The sequence below is a fragment of the Lepidochelys kempii genome, chromosome 4, assembly GCF_965140285.1.
Source record: "Lepidochelys kempii isolate rLepKem1 chromosome 4, rLepKem1.hap1, whole genome shotgun sequence".
NCBI classification, from domain to species: Eukaryota; Metazoa; Chordata; order Testudines; family Cheloniidae; genus Lepidochelys; species Lepidochelys kempii.
In genome coordinates this window covers 77,878,873-77,897,995 of record NC_136383.1, presented here as the reverse complement: position 1 = coordinate 77,897,995, position 19,123 = coordinate 77,878,873, and the positions used below count along the sequence as shown (strand labels likewise).

Sequence of the window (19,123 nt, the reverse complement as noted above, 5' to 3'; positions counted from 1 at the left end):
GTGCTCTTCAGAGCCTGGAGAAGAGTACCAACCTGTGTTCACCCTGGAACAGTAGTGTCAGGAGCTGCATGTCACCCAACTTAATGGGTGTCAGAGAGGAGATCCACATTTTGGATGAGGGATTTCTCATTTCTTGTGAGAGTGTTTCCAACCCTCTTTAGGGCCCCATTTGGAGGAGTCCTTTCTGCTACTCCTACCAATCCCAGAGCCAGAGACCATCATGCTTGTAGGGGCACTTCTCAGTACCTCTGCCCAACGTACAGGGTGTGGGTGGCATCTGATTGGCCTGAATTCGACTGGGGCCTCATAGCATGATCCATAAGGAATCTTCAAAGCCTATACTTACAAGCTTGGCAGGCGTGGCTTGGAATGGATCAGCAAATGCTGCATTTTGAGAGGATGTGGGCTTCCCCAAGGCAGCAAAGGCACTTACTGTAGTCTTTGCTGACCAGAAAGGCCTGAGGGCAGGACACAATTCTTGAATCCCAGGATTCTGGGCACACTAGGTGCCCCTAAGTGGGGTAAGGGATTGGCTAAGGGGAAGACCCCAAAGCCCTGAGCTATTAAAAACTACTCTAACTATAAAACCATCTAACAAATATTTATCTAAAAACTATTTACAGATAATTATACGTTTGAAGAACACTAGCTAAAACTGCGAACACTAAGGATGTTGTAGCTCAGATTACAGGTGGTAGAAAGAAACTGGAGAGGCAGTTGGTTTGAACTGCCCTTTGTGCCCTCAATTCAGAGAACGAGAATGAGAAGGGTGCAGGTGTGGACAAACAGCAAAAGTCTTCCAGCCTCAGGCACATAGAGCACATGTGCACCTAGAGTTATATACACACAGGGACCATCACTCAAAGAAGAAACATTCATTTAACTTTAAACCCAATGGACTTAAACATATGTTTAAAGTTAAGCATGTGTCTAAAAGTGTTTTGCTAAATTGGGGCCTATCTTGCTTTGAACATGCCCTTAGCAATTTAATTTTTATTTCCTCTGTCCTTTCCTCTCACTTTAGTACCATGTGCAAATTTTATCTTCAGCCTCTTTCTACTGCATATGGTCAAGGAATAAGACTTGTACTTTACACCAATACCTGCAGTGTCCCATTACACTCCTTTCCTAGGCTCAATACTTTGCTATTTATGATTTCCCTTCTGTTTTCTCCTTAAGTCAATTTTCAGTCTTTGTGACTCATATGTAAGACAACTGGAATTAATGTTTTAAATACTGTGTAGTGCTTTGCAGTGCATGTGCCATGAATTCTATGATGGTCGCACAGTCACTACATGCAGGACAAATCATATTGATTCTATGTCCATTTTTTTCCTCCAATGCTTGTTAATTATAAGAGTTTAATGATCACAGCCCTTGTCACAGCTGGTTGCAAATTCAAACAAGTTTTAAATATGTCTATTTTTTTATTTTCTCAAACAACAATACATTTAACATTTGAAAGCCCAAATATAACTGGTTTTTTTCCCTAGGGGATATGTAAACATAGGAGGAAGGTTTAAATTTTGGACTGCCAGCCATAGCTCTCCTTTTAAAAGTACTTTGAAGACACTAAGCTACTCCACAACAACTCTACTACAAAGCAAATAATAGTCTTTGCTAAATCTGACTGCTGGTATCCATCCTGAACTACGCGGCTGTGTGCTGTGGAGATTTGCAAGAAACCTGGGGAAAGGAATATTTCCTCACAGATCTAGAGGGCAACAATTGAGCCACTCAGCATTAGAGCAGCCTCTCCTTGGTAATGCACTCCCCCCGCTTTTGTGGGCAAAGGAAGGAACGGTGGATTCTTTAGATCTTTCACTGTTAGGGCTGCAGATTTGTCACAGCATTTATTTTTTTAATAAAAAAAAAAAATCACAGAGCAGTCATGGTAAGCATAGTAAAAGTCACGTAGCGCCTGCTCTGTGATTTTTGATTATAAAATGCCTTGACAAATGAGGGGGACTACAGCAGCGCCCTTTGCCCTGGCACCGCAACCCTAATGAGGAGGGGACACACTTGTGGGAGAGGGGATATCCCAGTCCTGCCCCACACTCACCTTGGGCATGGGCAGCTCCTGTGTTCCTCTGGGCTGGGCCCAGCTATCTGCTTCAGGTGTTGTGACCTGGCACATGGAGCACAGCACTATTCAGGTTTGGCTGTGCTGCCCCTCTGTCATGAGGCATGGGGGGGAATTTCAGTGAGTGGCACTGCAACCCTGTTTGCCAGGTTGCAATGTTTTCTGGGCCCAGCCCCACAGGAGCTGTTGCTGCAGGGTGAGTACAGGGTGGGCTTGCTCTTCGACACCCTCCTCCCCAGGGCCTGCTCTCTGCATCAGGTCGGGGGGCAACTCATGGAGATCCTTCCTGCTATAAGTCATGGACACACAGAGAAGTCACAGACAAAATGAGCATCTGTGGCTTTTTCTGCACGGTGAGAAACCTGAAGCCCTACTCATTATGTACTGACTTTTCCAAGATGATCTGTATTTCAGCTGAATCAGAATGCCTGTTTTGCTGCATTGCCAAGTCAGGCAATGTTCTGCAGACATGAAAGAGTTAGAGTGAGGGAAAAAAACCCCAGGACATCATGATCCTTTTACATTTTTGTGCACCTTAGAGCCCTTAATACTGAGGAAGTCTTCATAACTTATTCTGGATGGAAGCCTGTCATAAATATAAAGGGAAGGGTAAACCCCTTTGAAATCCCTCCTGGCCAGGGGAAAGCTCCTCTCACCTGTAAAGGGTTAAGAAGCTAAAGGTAACCTCACTGGCACCTGACCAAAATGAGCAATGAGGAGACAAGATACTTTCAAAAGCTGGGAGGAGGGAGAGAAACAAAGGGTCTGTGTGTCTGTCTATAGTCGGTCTTTGTGGGGGATAGACCAGGAATGGAGTCTTAGAACTTTTAGTAAGTAATCTAGCTAGGTATGTGTTAGATTATGATTTCTTTAAATGGCTGAGAAAAGAATTGTGCTGAATAGAATAACTATTTCTGTCTGTGTATCTTTTTTGTAACTTAAGGTTTTGCCTAGAGGGGTTCTCTATGTTTTTTAATCTAATTACCCTGTAAGATATCTACCATCCTGATTTTACAGGGGGGATTTCTTTATTTCTATTTACTTCTATTTTTATTAAAAGTCTTCTTGTAAGAAACTGAATGCTTTTTCATTGTTCTCAGATCCAAGGGTTTGGGTCTGTGGTCACCTATGCAAATTGGTGAGGCTTTTTATCCAACATTTCCCAGGAAAGGGGGGGTGCAAGTGTTGGGAGGATTGTTCATTGTTCTTAAGATCCAAGGGGTCTGGGTCTGTAGTCACCTAGGCAAATTGGTGAGGCTTTTTACCAAACCTTGTCCAGGAAGTGGGGTGCAAGGTTTTGGGAAGTATTTTGGGGGGAAGGACGCGTCCAAACAGCTCTTCCCCAGTAACCAGTATTAGTTTGGTGGTGGTAGCGGCCAGTCCAAGGACAACGGGTGGAATATTTTGTACCTTGGGGAAGTTTTGACCTAAGCTGGTAAAGATAAGCTTAGGAGGTTTTTCATGCAGGTCCCCACATCTGTACCCTAGAGTTCAGAGTGGGGGAGGAACCTTGACAGAGCCCAACATCATTCCCCCATATTACAAATAAATTCACTAAGAGGTTGCACAGGTCACTTTAGTTACAGTTGACAACTGAACTCAGGGCCAAGTATTTCAGAAGTGACTAGTTATTTTGAATTATTTTGTGATGATTGGGCAGACAAATTTACCCTAATGGTAAGCTCAACTATAAAAGGTATGTAAAAGTTCATAAGGTGTCACAATAACTATAGTAACAAATGTTGATACGAAAAGGATGATAGGGAGACAGAAAGATTAAATTAATCTAAACAAAAAGTCTTACTGATATAGTTCAAGGACAATGTTGAAATCATGCTTGGTAAAAACAAGATGTGGAACCGGAAATTTATGAACCAAAATTGATGTGTTGGATGTTAGGCCTAATTGGTAGACAACACAAGGAGGGGATAAGCTATCTCACCCATCAACTCCCTCTTTGGGTCCTTACAGAAAGAGACTGCGGGGAAGAATACAAACAGAAAAACAAATAGAGGCTACCGGAGTAAGCTTCACCATCATGGCTGCCACCACCCACATCATTTCCTGGGATCCCAGGCCTTTGTCATGCTGATCCCGAGAGATGTCCTGGCCAGACCAGGCCCAAGAGAGGGATTCAGATGACATTGTCATCTATCAGATCCATCTGAATCCCAAAAGCCACCTGAGATGGAATGAGGTTGGATTTACAGCAGCAGCAACAGCTCCACCTCATAGAATCACAGCACTGGAAGGGACCTTGAGAGGTCATCTAGTCCAGTCCCCTGCACTCATTGCAGGACTAAGTATTATCTAGACCTTTCCTGACAAGTTTGTCTAATCTGCTCATAAAAATCTCCAATGATGGAGATTCCACAACCTTCCTAGGCAATTTATTCCAGTGCTTAAAGAGTCTGACAGTCAGTAAGTTGTTCCTAATGTGCAGCCTAAACTGCCCTTGCTGCAATTTAAGCCCATTGCTTCTTGTCCTATCCTCAGAGGTTAAAAAGAACATTTTTTCACCCTCCTCCTTTTATGTACTTGGAAACTGTTATCATGTCCCCTCTCAGTTTTCTCTTCTCCAGACTACATAAACCCAATTTTTTCAATCTTTCCTCATAGGTCATGTTTTCTAAACCTTTAATCATTTTTGTTGCTCTTCTCTGCCCTTTCTCCAATTTGTCCACTCCGTTCCTGAAATGTGGCACTCAGAACTGGAGAAAATACTCCAGTTGAGGCCTAATCAGTGTGGAGTAGAGTGGAAGAATTAATTCTTGTGTCTTGCTTACAACACTCCTGCCAATACAGCCCAGAATGATGTTTGCTTTTTTTTGTAACCGTATTTTATCGTTGACTCATATTTAGCTTGTGATCACTGTGACCCACAGATCCCTTTTAGCAGTACTCCTTCCTAGGCAGTCATTTCCAATTTTGTACGTATGTAACTGATTGTTCCCTCTTAAGTGGCGTACTTTTCATTTGTCCTTATTGAATTTCACCCTATTTACTTCAGGCCATTTCTCCAGTTTATCCAGATCATTCTGAATTTTAATCCTATCCTCCAAAGCACTTGCAATCCCTCCCAAATTGGTATCGTCCACAAACTTTATAAGTGAACTCTGTACGCCATTATCTAAAATCACTGAAGAAGATACTAAACAGAGCTGATCCCAGCAGGACCTCACTTGATATGCCCTTCTAGCTTGACTGTGAATCACTGATAACTATATTCTGGGAATGGTTTTCCAACTAGCATGTACCTACTTTATAGTAGCTCCATCTAGGTTGTCATTTCATTAGTTTGTTTACGAGAAGGGCATGTGAGACAGTAACAAAAGCCTTTCTCAAGTCAAGATATATCACATATACCATTCCCCTTCCCACATCCACAAGGCTTGTTACCCTGTCAAAGAAAGCTATTAGGTTGGTTTGACATGATTTGTTCTTGACAAATCTATGCTGACTTACTTATCACCACCTTATTATCTTGAGGTACTTGCAAATTGATTGCTTAATTATTTGCTCCATTATCTTTTTGGATACCGAAGTGAAGCTGACTGGTCTGTATTTCCCAGGTTGCAATGATTTCCCTTTTTACAGATGGGCACTATATTCGCCCTTTTCCAGTGCTCTGGAATCTCTCCCACAAGTTTTCAAAGATAATTGCTAATGGCTCAGATATATCCGCAGCCAGCTCTAAGATATTCTAGGATGTATTTCATCAGGTCCTGGTGACTTGAAGACATCTAACTTGACTAAATAATTTTTAACTTGTTCTTGTACATGGCAGAGGGGCATTGCTGGCACATGATGGCATATATCACATTGGTAGATGTGCAGGTGAATGAGCCTCTGATAATGTGGCTGATGTGATTAGGCCCTATGATGGTGTCCCCTGAATAGATATGTGGACACAGTTGGCAATGGGCTTTGTTGCAAGGATAGGTTCCTGGGTTAGTGTTTTTGTTATGTGGTGTGTGGTTGCTGGTGAGTATTTGCTTCAGGTTTGGGGGCTGTCACAGGACAGGCCCAACAAAGAAAATAACAGAACGCCACTAGCCATCACCTTCAGCTCCCAACTAAAACCTCTCCAGGGCATCATCAAGGATCTACAACCTATCCTGAAGCACGACCCATCACTCTCACAGATCTTGGGAGACAGGCCAGTCCTTGCTTACAGACAGCCCCCCAATCTGAAGCAAATACTCACCAGCAACCACACAACAAAAACACTAACCCAGGAACCTATCCTTGCAACAAAGCCCGTTGCCGACTATGTCCCATGACATCATCATAGGGCCTAATCACATCAGCCACAATATCAGAGGCTCATTCACTTGCACATCTACCAATGTGATATATGCCATCATGTGCCAGCAATGCCCCTCTGCCATGTACATTGGTCAAACTGGACAGTCTCTATGTAAAAGAATAAATGGACACAAATCAGACGTCAGGAATTATAACATTCAAAAACCAGTCGGAGAATACTTCAATCTCTCTGGTTACTCGATTACAGACCTAAAAGTTGCAATTCTTCAACAAAAAACTTCAAAAACAGACTCCAATGAGAGACTGCTGAATTGGAATTAATTTGCAAACTGGTCACCATTACATTAGGCTTCAATAAAGACTGGGAGTGGATGTGTCATTACACAAAGTAAAACTATTTCCACATGTTTATTTCCCCCCTCCCATACTGTTCCTCACACGTTCTTGTCAACTGCTGGAAATGGCCCACCTTGATTATCACTACAAAAGGTTTGTTTGTTTGTTTTTTCCTCTTTCTCTCCTGCTGGCAATAGCTCACCTTACCTGATCACTCTCATTACAGTGTGTATGGTAACACCCATTGTTTCATGTTCTCTGTGTATATAAAAACTCCCCACTGTATTTTCCACTGAATGCATCCGATGAAGTGAGCTGTAGCTCACGAAAGCTTATGCTCAAATAAATTTGTTCGTCTCTAAGGTGTCACAAGTACTCCTTTTCTTTTTGCGGATACAGACTAACATGGCTGCTACTTTGAAACCTGTTAAAATGAAAGCTTTACTTAGTACTTTACATTTCAAATGCTTTCATGTTTTCCCTTCTTTTCTGTATCTTTAATAAAAAGGTTAAAAGGATGTTTGCGCCATGGTACTAAGCAGGCTGAGATCTCTATATACCAAACTCTGAACCCTGTTTAACAATATTTAATGTTGGAAAGGACTAGGTTACGTTAACATTTTTGGGCCCCTGTAAATGAAGCGCCCTTACCCTGGGGTTCTGCCCACCGCAGTGCCCCACAATCTTGGTCTCCCCTCTCAGGGGAACCCCCAACACTCTAAACCAGGGGTGGACAAACTTTTTGGCCTGAGGGCTGCATCAGGTTTTGGAAATTGTATGGATGGCCAGTTTGGGGAGGCTGTGCCTCCCCAAACAGCCAGGAATGACCCGACCCCACCCCATATCCTCCCCCGGATTCTCGCCTCCTGACGCGCCCCCCCCCCCCCCGGACTTCTGCCCCATCCAATCCACCGGTTCCCTGACGGCCCCCCCAGGATCCCTACCCCATCCACCCCACTCTCTGTCCCCTGACCGCCCCCAGAACCCCCACCCCTGACTGCCCCCCCACCCCATCCAACCATTCCTCTCATTCCTGACTGCCCCCCCTCCCGGGACCCCTGCCCTCATCCAACCACCCCTTCTCCCTGACTGCCCCCTGCCACCCGGAACCCCTGCCCCTGACTGTCCCCTGCTGCCCCATCCAACCCCCCCTCCTTCCTGATTGCCTCCCCCTGGACCCCTACCCCCATTCAACCCCCGTTATCCCCTCTGACCACCTCAACCCCTGTCCACGCTCCCCCCCCCCCCCGAAACTCCCCTGCCCTTTATCCAACACCCCCGCTCCCTGCCGCCTTACCGCTCTGCCTGGAGCCAGCCACACACAGCGCAGCTCAGAGCACCGGGTCAGGCTGGGCTCTGCACCTGCACTGCCCCAGGAGCTCACCACCCCGAGCACAGCGCTGGCAGCATGGCAATGTGAGGCTGTGGGGGAGGGGAGAACAGCAGGGGTGGGGCCAGGGACTCGACTCCCAGGCCAGGAGCTCAGGGGCTGAGCAGGAGGGTCCCGTGGGCCATAGTTTGCCCATCTCTGCTCTAAACCCACCTTGCCTCAGTGGCTACTGCCAGTCATCATCTAGCCCCCGCTCACTGGGACAGACTGCAGTCTGTAAAGGCCACTCATCATTAGCAAGGAGATTAGGACCTGCTGTCTTTGCCTATCCTCAGGCTGCCCCTCTGCAGCCCCAGTACCTTTGTAGGCCTTCACTAAGGCCTGCAACCTGGAGGTTTACCAGGCTGGAGCTTCCCAGCTCCCTTTGCCCTTCCCCAGCACTGCTCCGGCTCTAGGTACTTTGCTCCCAGGCAGCTAGCCCTTCCCACTCTAGGGCTAGAGTGAGACTCTTCTTCTGCTCCTGGCTCACAGCCCTCTTATAAAAGCCAGCTGGGCCCTGATTGAGCTGGTCACAGCTGTGGTCAGCTACGCACTCAGCTTCCCCCAGCTGTTCTCCCCAGGGCTGTTTTTACCCCTTCAGGGCTGGAGCGGGGTGACCACCCCGGTACAGCCCCGAAATCCAATTAATACAATGCCTTAATTTTTGGTTGGTCAATTTGAGATAGTTTTAAAGGGACTAATTTTCAGAAAGCATTCAGCTTCCAGATTCTGAAAATCGGACCTCTCTGAAATGTCTCAAGTTGAGCACCCAAAAATTATAGTACCCAAAATTACTATTACTTTTCAAAATCTTGAACCAGGTCACTAATATAGCAGCTCTAGCTCTTACCTACTCAGGCACACTGCCTTTCCAAGTGAAGGTGCAAAATCTATGTGCTTTGCTATCCTGTCTCTAACCAACCACTGCTTTAACCACACCACCACACTTCCCTCAGAACCAGGAACAGAACTTAGTATTTATGCTCTGTAACATTCTGCTGCTATATAGCAAATAGGTCTATAGCCAACTGGGAAAGCATGTGTGAAGTCCCCCCCCCCCGAGTTCATATAGACAATAACAGTTATTCCTTGAGCTCAAATGGTCAACATCAAGCTGACACACTGTAGGTTTGGATATTAAGCCCTTCTGATCACCCACTTGGGGTGGGTCCTCATTGTTATGCATGATATATAATTTGTTTTTCCAGTTTGCTGATTTTAAAAACTGGTTTAATTCATACACTAAAAAAACCTTTAAAACTCAAGGTTTACAACCACCATATTCTATTTATTATGGCATGGTGAACAAGCAAACACAGGTGTTCTGCATTTTGGTCATCACATATTTTGATTACTTATGTTATACATTGGTAGGTTGAAAGATGGGAGGTATGGAATGATGTGCTTTGGAGTTACTGCCCCCACTCTCATCACACAGCCATCTTACATATTTGGTTACAGGAATACAACTTAGAATCATAGAACTGGAATGGACCTCAAAAGGTCATCTAGTCCAGTCCCCTGCACTCAAGGCAGAACTAAATATTATCTAGACCAGTGGTTCTCAAAGTCGGTCTGCCGCTTATTCAGGGAAAGCCCCTGGCGTGCCGGACCGGTTTGTTTACTTGCCGCATCTGCAGGTTCGGCCGATCGCGGCTCCCACTGGCCGTGGTTTGCCGCTCCAGGCCAATGGGGGCTGCGGGAAGCGGCGCGGGCCAAGGGACGTGCTGGCCGCCCTTCTCGCAGCCCCCATTGGCCTGGAGCGGCAAACCGCAGACAGCAGAAACTGCGATCGGCCAAACCTGCATACGCTGCAGGTAAACAAACTGGTCCGGCGCACCAAGGGCTTTCCTTGAACAAGTGGCGGATCGGCTTTGAGAACCACTGATCTAGACCATCCCTGACAGGTGTTTGTCCAACCTGCTCTTAAAAATCCCCAATGATGGAGATTCCACAACCTCCCTAGGCAATTTATTCCAGTGCTTAACCACTCTGACAGGAAGTTTTTCCTATGTCTAACCTAAACCGCCCTTGCTGCAAGTTAAGCCAATTTCTTCTTGTCCTATCCTCAGAGGTTAAGCAGAACATTTTTTCTCCCTCTTCCTTGTAACAACCTTTTCTGTACTTGAAAACTGTTATGTCCCCTCTCAGTCTTCTCTTCTCCAGACTAAACAAACCCAATTTTTTCAATCTTCCCTCTTGAGGTCATGTTTTCTAGACCTTTAATCATTTTTGTTGCTCTTCTCTGCACTTTCTCCATTTTTTCCACATCTTTTTCCTGAAATGTGGCACCCAGAAGTGGACACAATATTCCAGTTGAGGCCTAATTAGCACGGAATAGAGCGGAAGAATTACTTTTCGTGTCTTGCTTACAATACTCCTGCTAATACACCCCAGAATGATATTTGCTTTTTTTGCAACAGCGTTAAACTGTAGACTCTTATTTAGCTTGTGATCCACTACGACCCCCAGGTCCCTTTCTGCATTGCTTCTTCCGAAGCAGTCATTTCCCATTTTGTATGCATGCAACTGATTGTTCCTTCCTAAGTGGAGTACTTTGCATTTGTCCTTATTGAATTTCACCCTATTTACTTCAGACCATTTCTCCAGTTTGTCCAGATCATTTTGAATTTTAATCCTATCCTCCAAAGCACTTGAACCCCTCCGAGCTTCGTATCATCCGCAAACTTTATAAGTGTACTCTATGCCATTATTTAGATCACTGCTGAAGATATTGAAAAGAACCGGATCCAGAACCGATCCTTCCGGGACCCCACTCATTATGCCCTTCCAGCATGACTGTGAACCACTGATAACTACTCTCTGGGAACAGTTTTCCAACCAATTATGCAACCACCTTACAGTAGTTCCATCTAGGTTGCATTTCCCTAATTTGTTTATGACAAGATCATGTGAGACAGTATCCAAAGCCTTACTAAAGTTAAGATATACCACATCTACTGATTCCCCCCATCTACAAGGCTTGTTACCCTGTCAAAGAAAGCTATCAGGCTGGTTTGACATGATTCGTTCTTGACAAATCCATGCTGACTGTTGTTTATCACCTTATTATCTTCTAGGTGTTTGCGAACTGATTGCTTACTTATTTGCTCCATTATCTTTCTGGGTGCAGAAGTGAAGCTGACTGGTCTGTAATTCCTCGGGTTGTCCTTATTTCCCTTTTTATAGATGGGCACTATATTTGCCCTTTTCCAGTCTTCTGGATTGTCTCCCATCTTCCATGACTTTTCAAAGATAATTGCTAATGGCTCAGATATCTCCTCAGTCAGCTCTTTGAGTATTCTAGGATGCATTTCATCAGGCCCTGGTGATTTGAAGACATCTAACTTGTCTTATATCAGAGGGGTAGCTGTGTTAGTCTGGGTCTGTAAAAGCGGCAGAGTCCTCTGGCACCTTATAGGCTAACAGACGTATTGGAGCATAAGCTTTCGTGGGTGAACATCCACTTTGTCAGATGCATGTAGTGGAAATTTCCAGAGGCAGGTATAAATATGCAAGCAAGAATCAGGCTAGGGATAACGAGGTTAGTTCAATCAGGAAGGATGAGGCCCTCTTCTAGCAGTTGAGGTGTGAACACCAAGGGAGGAGAAACTGCTTTTGCAATTGGCTAGCCAGTCACAGTCTTTGTTTAATCCTGAGCTGATAGTATCAAATTTGAAAATGAATTGAAGCTCAGCAGTTTCTCTTTGAAGTCTGGTCCTGAAGTTTTTTTGCTGCAGGATGGCTACCTTTAAATCTACTATTGTGTGTCCAGGGAGGTTGAAGTGTTCTCCTACAGGTTTTTTTATATTGCCATTCCTAATATCTCATTTGTGTCCATTTATCCTTTTATGTAGGGACTGTTCAGTTTGGCCGAAGTACATAGCAGAGGGGCATTGCTAGCACATGATGGCATAGATTACATTGGTGGACGTGCAGGTGAATGAACCAGTGATGGTGTGGCTGATCTGGTTAGGTCCTGTGATGGTGTCGCTAGTGTAGATATGTGGGAAGAGCTGGCATCGAGGTTTGTTGCATGGATTGGTTCCTGAGTTAGAGTTACTATGGTGCGGTGTGTAGTTGCTGGTGAGAATATGCTTCAGGTTGGCAGGTTGCCTGTGGGCGAGAACTGGCCTGCCTTCCAAGGCCTGTGAAAGTGAGGGATCGTTGTCCAGGATGCGTTGTAGATCACTGATGATGCATTGGAGAGGTTTTAGCTGAGGACTGTATGCGATAGCCAGTGGAGTTCTGTTGGTTTCTTTCTTGGGCTTGTCTTGCAGCAGGAGGCTTCTGGGTACGTCTGGCTCTGTTGATCTGTTTCCTTATTTCCTTCTGTGGGTATTGTAGTTTTGACAATGCTTGGTGAAGATCTTGTAGGTGTTGGTCTCTGTCTGAGAGGTTGAAGCAAATGCAGTTGTACCTCAGCACTTGGCTGTAGACAATGTATCGTGTGGTGTGTCCGGGATGGAAGCTGGAGGCATGAAGGTAGGCATAGCGGTCGGTGTGTTTTCCGTATAGGGTGGTGTTAACGTGACCATCACCAATGTAATCTACACCATCATGTGCCAGCAATGCCCCTCTGTGCTCCAATACATCTGTTAGTCTATAAGGTGCCACAGGACTCTTTGTAACTTGTCTAAGTAATTTTTGACTTGTTTGTTCCCTATTTTAGATTCTGATCCTACCACATTTTCACTGGCATTCACCATGTTAGATGTCCAATCACCATCAATCTTCTTGGTGAAAACCGAAACAGAAGTCATTAAGCATCTCTGCCATTTCCACTTTTTCTGTTATTGTCTTTCCCCCCTCATTGAGTAATGGGCCTACTCCATCCTTGGTCTTCCTCTTGCTTCTAATGTATTTGTAGTATGTTTTCTTGTTTCCTTTTATGTCCCTAGCTAGTTTGATCTCATTTTGTGCCTTGGCTTTTCTAAATTTGTCCCTACACACTTGTGTTACTTGTTTATATTCATCCTTTGTAATTTGACCGAGTTTCCACTTTTTGTAGGACACTTTTTTGAGTTTTAGATCATTGAAGATCTCTTGGTTAAGCCAGGGTGGTCTCTTGCCCTACTTTCCTATGCAGTGGGATAGTTTGCTCTTGTGCCCTTAATAATGTCTCTTTGAAAAACTGCCAACTGTCTTCATTTGTTTTTCCCCTCAGACTTGATTCCCATGGGATTTTACCTACCATCTCCCTGAGTTTGCTAAAGTCTGCCTTCTTGAAATCCATTGTCTTTATTGTGCTGTTCTCCCTCCTACCATTGCTTAGAATCATGAACTCTACCATTTCACGATCCCTTTCACCCAAGTTGCCTTCTACTTTCAAATTCTCAACCAGTTCCTCCCTATTTGTCAAATCAAGTCTAGAACAGCCTCCCCCCTAGTAGCTTTCTCCACCGTCTGAAATAAAAAATTGTCTCCAATACATTCCAAGAACTTGCTGGATAATCTGTGCCCTGCTGTGTTATTTTCCCAACAGATGTCTGTGTAGTTGAAGTCCCCCATCACTACCAAGTCCAGTGATTTGGATGATTTTGTTAGTTGTTTAAAAAAAGCCTCATCCACCTTGACAGTGTGTGTTCCAAGGCTGCATGAGTTCCCCAAATCCTGCCCTTCTTGGCAGTAAAACCACATCAGCCCCAACATGTCTGGGACCTCTGCATTTGTGGAAGTTAGTCAGTAGGACATACCCACAAAATGTTGAAGCTAAATATCATGTCAGTTTAACAAACTTCAGCTTACCATTTGAAAAGAACCATAAATGTAGGGCAGTCAGACCTGCGCTGTGAGTTATAATACAAAATGTACAATTAGTGGTTCTTGCTGTATGTGATTACTACTTCAAAAATAATTTAGATAAACTACTTTCATCTTATATACCACAAAAGGTCAATTTCTACTCTTGCTTATTCTGCATTCTTGAAAGTACACAATCACTTGTGAAAATTAAAGGGAAGATTAATTTAAAATACTGAATGATTTTAATCTCCTTCACTCGTATCAGACTGCTTTATAACAGGATGGAAAATAAGAAAGTGCATTCAAACTATGGACAAGTTGTCCTCTTCTTACCATGATCTGGGGGGAAAACTGAAACAGTACCGGTCTGTACTAGATAAGTGCTGGCAGTATAGTCCTCATCTGTATCAGAGTCCTGAACTGGCTGGATGGCATTAGTACTTAGCAACCACCTCTGGTTGTCATGGCGATTGGGTGATGGAGGAAGGGAATGTAAATGTTCAATGACGGATGGACTAGATGAAGAGGATGGCATGGGAGGACCTATGGAAAAATAAAAATAAAATGTTTTAAAATATGGGTCAGGATGTCACATAAGAGATAAATAAAGTCCTTTCTACATCCTTGAAAGGAAAGCCATTTATTAAAATAATAAAAATGGGGTGGGCAAAAAAGATATTACTGGAGCATGCAATACAAATGGTTTTAAAAGCTTAAAATGTCACAATGTAAGGGTCTGATCTTGTGGTCACCCACTACTGCAGGGAGTAGTAACACAAGGAATCCCCTTGATTATGCTGAGTAGTAGATGAGAGGAGGCTCAGGTCCCAAGTAACTATGTATAAAAAAGTTTGGTTTTCCAGCACTTGCAAAAGAAATTATTTTCTACTCTTTTGGTTTTCCAGCACTTGCAAAAGAAATTGTTTTCTACTCTTTTAATCTGACTTTTGGTTTATAGGGGCACTGTAACGGCCAGAGGGCCTAAAAAGTAAAATTAATGGTTCTGTTTTGGCTTGAGGAAATGAATATTTATGTCACGCAAGCACACATATATTGCACCATCCCTCCATTCTGCACGTCTGCTCTGCTTCTGTAAGTGGGCAGGCAGAATGAAAGCATTCAGAAATCAGGAGTCTTGTACATTTCAGAGCAAAATTCCTGTGTATGAAAAGCCCCACCCGCTCATTTTAATAGAAAAGACAGGCGTGAGTGGAGAGACAGCCTGAAGTGTTATGCTTGAGATCACAGACATGCAGAAATCCAGAACTGTGGGTTTGTAATATATGAATTGCCACTGATGAGGAGCTAGGATTTTAGCAATGTAAGGGGGAGGGATTACAGTTTATTTCAAAACACAAATGTCAATTAAAAGGAAAACAAACATTAACTTTTAAAATCAGTGAAATGTTGGGCCTATCAAACTTCGTATCCATCTAAACAAGAGATTAACATTAAGTTGCTTTAAAACATGGAATCAGAGAAATGTAGGGCTGGAAGGGATCTCAAGAGGTATCAAGTCAAGTCCCCTGCACTGAGGCAAGACCTCGACCATCCCTGACAGTTGTTTGTCCAGTCTGTTCTAAAAAGCCTCCAATAATGGGGATTCCACAACCACCCTGGGAAGCCTATTTCAGATCTTAAATATGTTAGAATTTCCCCCCCCAACACCTAACCTAAATCTCCCTTTCTGTAGATTAAGTCAATTTCTTCTTGTTCTACCTTCAGTGAACATGGAGAACAATTGATCATTGTCCTCTTTATAACACCCCTTAACATATTTGAAGACTGTTATGTCCCCCACTCAGTCTACTTTTCTCAAGACCAAATATGCCCAGTTTTTTTAACCTTTCCTCTTACATGAGATTTTCTAAACCTTTTATCATTTTTGTTGCTCTCTTCTGGATTCTCTCCAATTTATCCACATCTTTCCTAAGATGTGGCACCCAGAATTGGACACTGCACTCCAGCTGAGGCCTCACCAGTGCAGACTCTAGAGGGACAATTACTTCCCACGGCTTACATTCAACACTCTTGTGAATACACCCCAGAATTATATTAGCCTCTTTTGCAACTGTATCACATTGATGACCCATACTGAATTTGTGATCCACTATAACCCCATATCCTTTTCAGAAGTACTCCCACCTAGCCAGTTATTCCCTATTTTGTAGTTGTGCACTTGATTTTTACTTCATAAATGCTGTATTTTGCACTTATCTTCATTGAATTTTCATCTTGCTAAATTCAGACCAGTTCTCCAATTTGTGAAGATTGTTTTGAATTCTTATCCTGTCATCCAAAATGCTTGCAATACCTTCCAGTTTAGTATCATCTGCAAATTCTATAAGCATATTTTGCATTCCATTATCCAAGTCATTAATGCATGACATTGTTGACTCATATTCAGTTAGCAAAATATTGACTAGTACTGGACCCAGGACTGAGCCCCATGGGACCCTACTAGATACACCCTCCAAATTTCACGTCGAACCATTGATAACTACTCTTTGAGAACCAGTTGTGCACCCATCTTACAGAAATTTCATTTAAACCACATCGCCCTAGTTTGGTTATGAGAATGTTATGTGGAACTGTATGAAAAGCCTTACTAAAAATCAAGATATATCACTTTGCTTTGCCCCCTTTTCTGTTAGACCAGTAACCCTATTAAAGAACATATATACACTTATTCCACAGCTGTTGCATACATGATGAAAAATATTTCCTATTTTAACCATAAAATTAAACACATCCAGATAAGGACTAGAGAATGATATTGATATATTTGGTACTTAAAAATCTACAGCTGGTAAATGGTTACTTACCTTACAATAACTGTGGGTCTTTGAGATGTAGTAGTCATGTGGATGCCAGTGTAGCTATATATGTGCCTTATGCATGGAGTTTTTTAAACTACAACGTCTGTCGGTGTTTCACATGCACCCTGTGCCTCTTTGTGTTCCCATGTAAGGGCATAAAGGAAGGAGCAGCCCTCCCTCTCCCTCCCAAGTTCTCTCGCAATTCAAAGACTGTGGTAGCTGAGAACTCTGAAGAGCAGGAAGAGAAGGTGGGTGGAGGGATCCATACTGACATCATCTCGAAGATCACTGTTGTTATAGATTAAGTAACCATTCTTTCTTCTTTGAATATATATTGAGATGGATCCCACTGGAAAGCAGTGCCCCCTGAAGACAGTGGGAATGAGGAGTTTCAGCTGTATCATATGAACACGGATTTCTCTCCCGAACTTGGCATCTGATCTAGCAACTAAGTCCAAGGCCTAGTGTTTGGCAAAGGTCAATGGATTACTCCACATTGCTGATTTCTGATAGTGGCACATTTCTGAAGTAGCTGCACTATGTAGCCTGTGCTTAGGTGGAGTGAGCCTTGATGTTTGGAGGCAGAAGTACACCAAGCACCTGGTAACATTACATGATCAATTTCAATATTCTTGGTGAAGAGATGGCTTGACTTTTACAATGCCCAATTACAACTAATAATAGAAGCGCGACAGTGTGATCCTGTCAATATAATAAAGCAAACTCCTGGGTACATCCAATGTGTGTAACTTCTTTTCTTTCGGTGCAGAGCGTGGCTTCAGGAAAAAGACAGGTGGTTGACTGTGTTTTGATACACATCTGAGATCAGCTTAGGAATGAACTTCTAGTGAGGTCGCATATTAAGAACATCTTCCATTAGGTACAGCCTTCTGGTAGATGTTTTCCTGCTCTGTACAGTATTTCCTGAACTTGTAAGGAGAAGTCTCTGTCTAGTCTGCATGGAGTATCTGGCCCTGAAACTGAAATCAGATCCAGATGGTCTGGAAGCTGGTTTGAGAGCTGAAAGGACAGCTGCAGGAAGTCTGTCATCCAAAACTGTCTTGGTCAATAGGAAGCTATTAAAATGATTAGCTTTGCTCTTTCAATCTTGGCGATTACCCTGGGGATCAGGGTAATCAGTGGAAAGGCGCAGAGCAGCCTCTGTTCCATTGCAGAAGGAAGGCATCTGACAATGATTCTAAACTAAGGCCTCCTCTGGAGCCAAAATTCTGACATTTGGCGTTGTTCTTGAGATCAAAGAAGTCTAATATGGGGGATCTGCAGTGACAGAATACCAGTCCTATGCCAAACCTGTGTAAGGACCTTTCATGAAGGGTCACAGTTTCCCTGGTCAGGAAGTTTGCTAGACTGTTGCTAACTCCCAAGGGAGGAAGGACCATTGGGGTCGCTACATTCCAAGTCCCGAATTTTATGGCGTCCAGGCAGAGGGGCGAAGAGCTGGAGCTCTTTTGTTTATGTAGTGCATGGCTGCTGTATTATCTGTGAGTTCTGAAGGAGAGGCAGAAATGCCCTTTGGCTTCCCTCATTAATGGGGAGAGCAACCCCAGCTGGGACTGATGCAGTCAAAATGTCAAAGAGTTTCTGGGATTTCTCTTGTATTACTACTTATTTGATATCTAGGTCTCTGTGATACAAGATAGGAAAATCTGAAAGGTCTTAAAATCATCACTTGTGGGGACAGGGGCTAGTGTAACTGCCTCATCAGGCAAAAATGACAATTCTTTCAGTGGACACTGGGGATATTGTTGTCCATCTGCTACCCCCAGCTCCTGGGTGTTCACGGGCAGCCTGATCTCCTCCTCTTCCTGGACATACTTGAGGGCGATCCACTGCAAGATACTCATGATGACAGCCCCCAGTATGGCCAAGGTAGCATGCCATATGGGCACTGGCTCAGTCGCCAGTGATTGACCAAAAGCACTATAGGTTTCCTTGACACTGGTGCCATGTGATAACGATCTCTGGTGTCACCCCTACGGTACTACAAGAAGGCAGAAGACAGCCACCCCTGCTTAATGCTAGAGGGAAAGCATAATATGGTGATGGTGAAGAAGGGTAAGACTTTTCGAACAGCGATGCCATGGAGCAATGCCTCTGCTCAAGTCCTGGTGCCAGGTGCTGCTCCAATACCAACAATGTCCCTGGAGGGGAACTCGATAATTCTATCAGGGCATACCTTGGGCTTCTAATCGGTGTGGTTGTCAGTACTGGTGTCTTCGTCTGTGCCAGTGACAGTTTACTATGCATCATTTCTGATTGAGTGGCAGACTTGGATGCCTTGCCCTAGGACGAATGAAGCTTCTTCTCCTCCTTACAGAGCCATATCTCCTGATGCCTGAAGGCAAACTTGGGCTCCAATTGGCTGTCCTTCAGTCCCACCTTTACGTCAGGGTGCCAGTGCAGGCTATAACAATGACATTGTTGGCATTGGGGGAGAGGACACTGAGCTCAATGCCAATGTTGGGGCTGTTGGCGTCAATA

General features: G+C 43.9%; 1 protein-coding gene across 23 annotated transcripts in view; it reads right to left on the bottom strand.

The window, feature by feature from the left end:
- TENM3 (teneurin transmembrane protein 3) overlaps positions 1–19,123 on the bottom strand; it is a 2,191,633-nt gene that overhangs the window by 253,161 nt on the left and 1,919,349 nt on the right. For 15 of the 23 annotated variants that reach the window (XM_073341694.1, XM_073341703.1, XM_073341702.1 and 12 more), the window contains one exon: positions 14,136–14,345. The exons of the other annotated variants lie outside the window; for them this stretch is intronic. In XM_073341694.1, the coding sequence (XP_073197795.1) occupies positions 14,136–14,345 (210 nt within the window). The remainder of the gene's footprint in view (positions 1–14,135; positions 14,346–19,123) is intronic. 23 annotated transcript variants of the gene reach the window in all.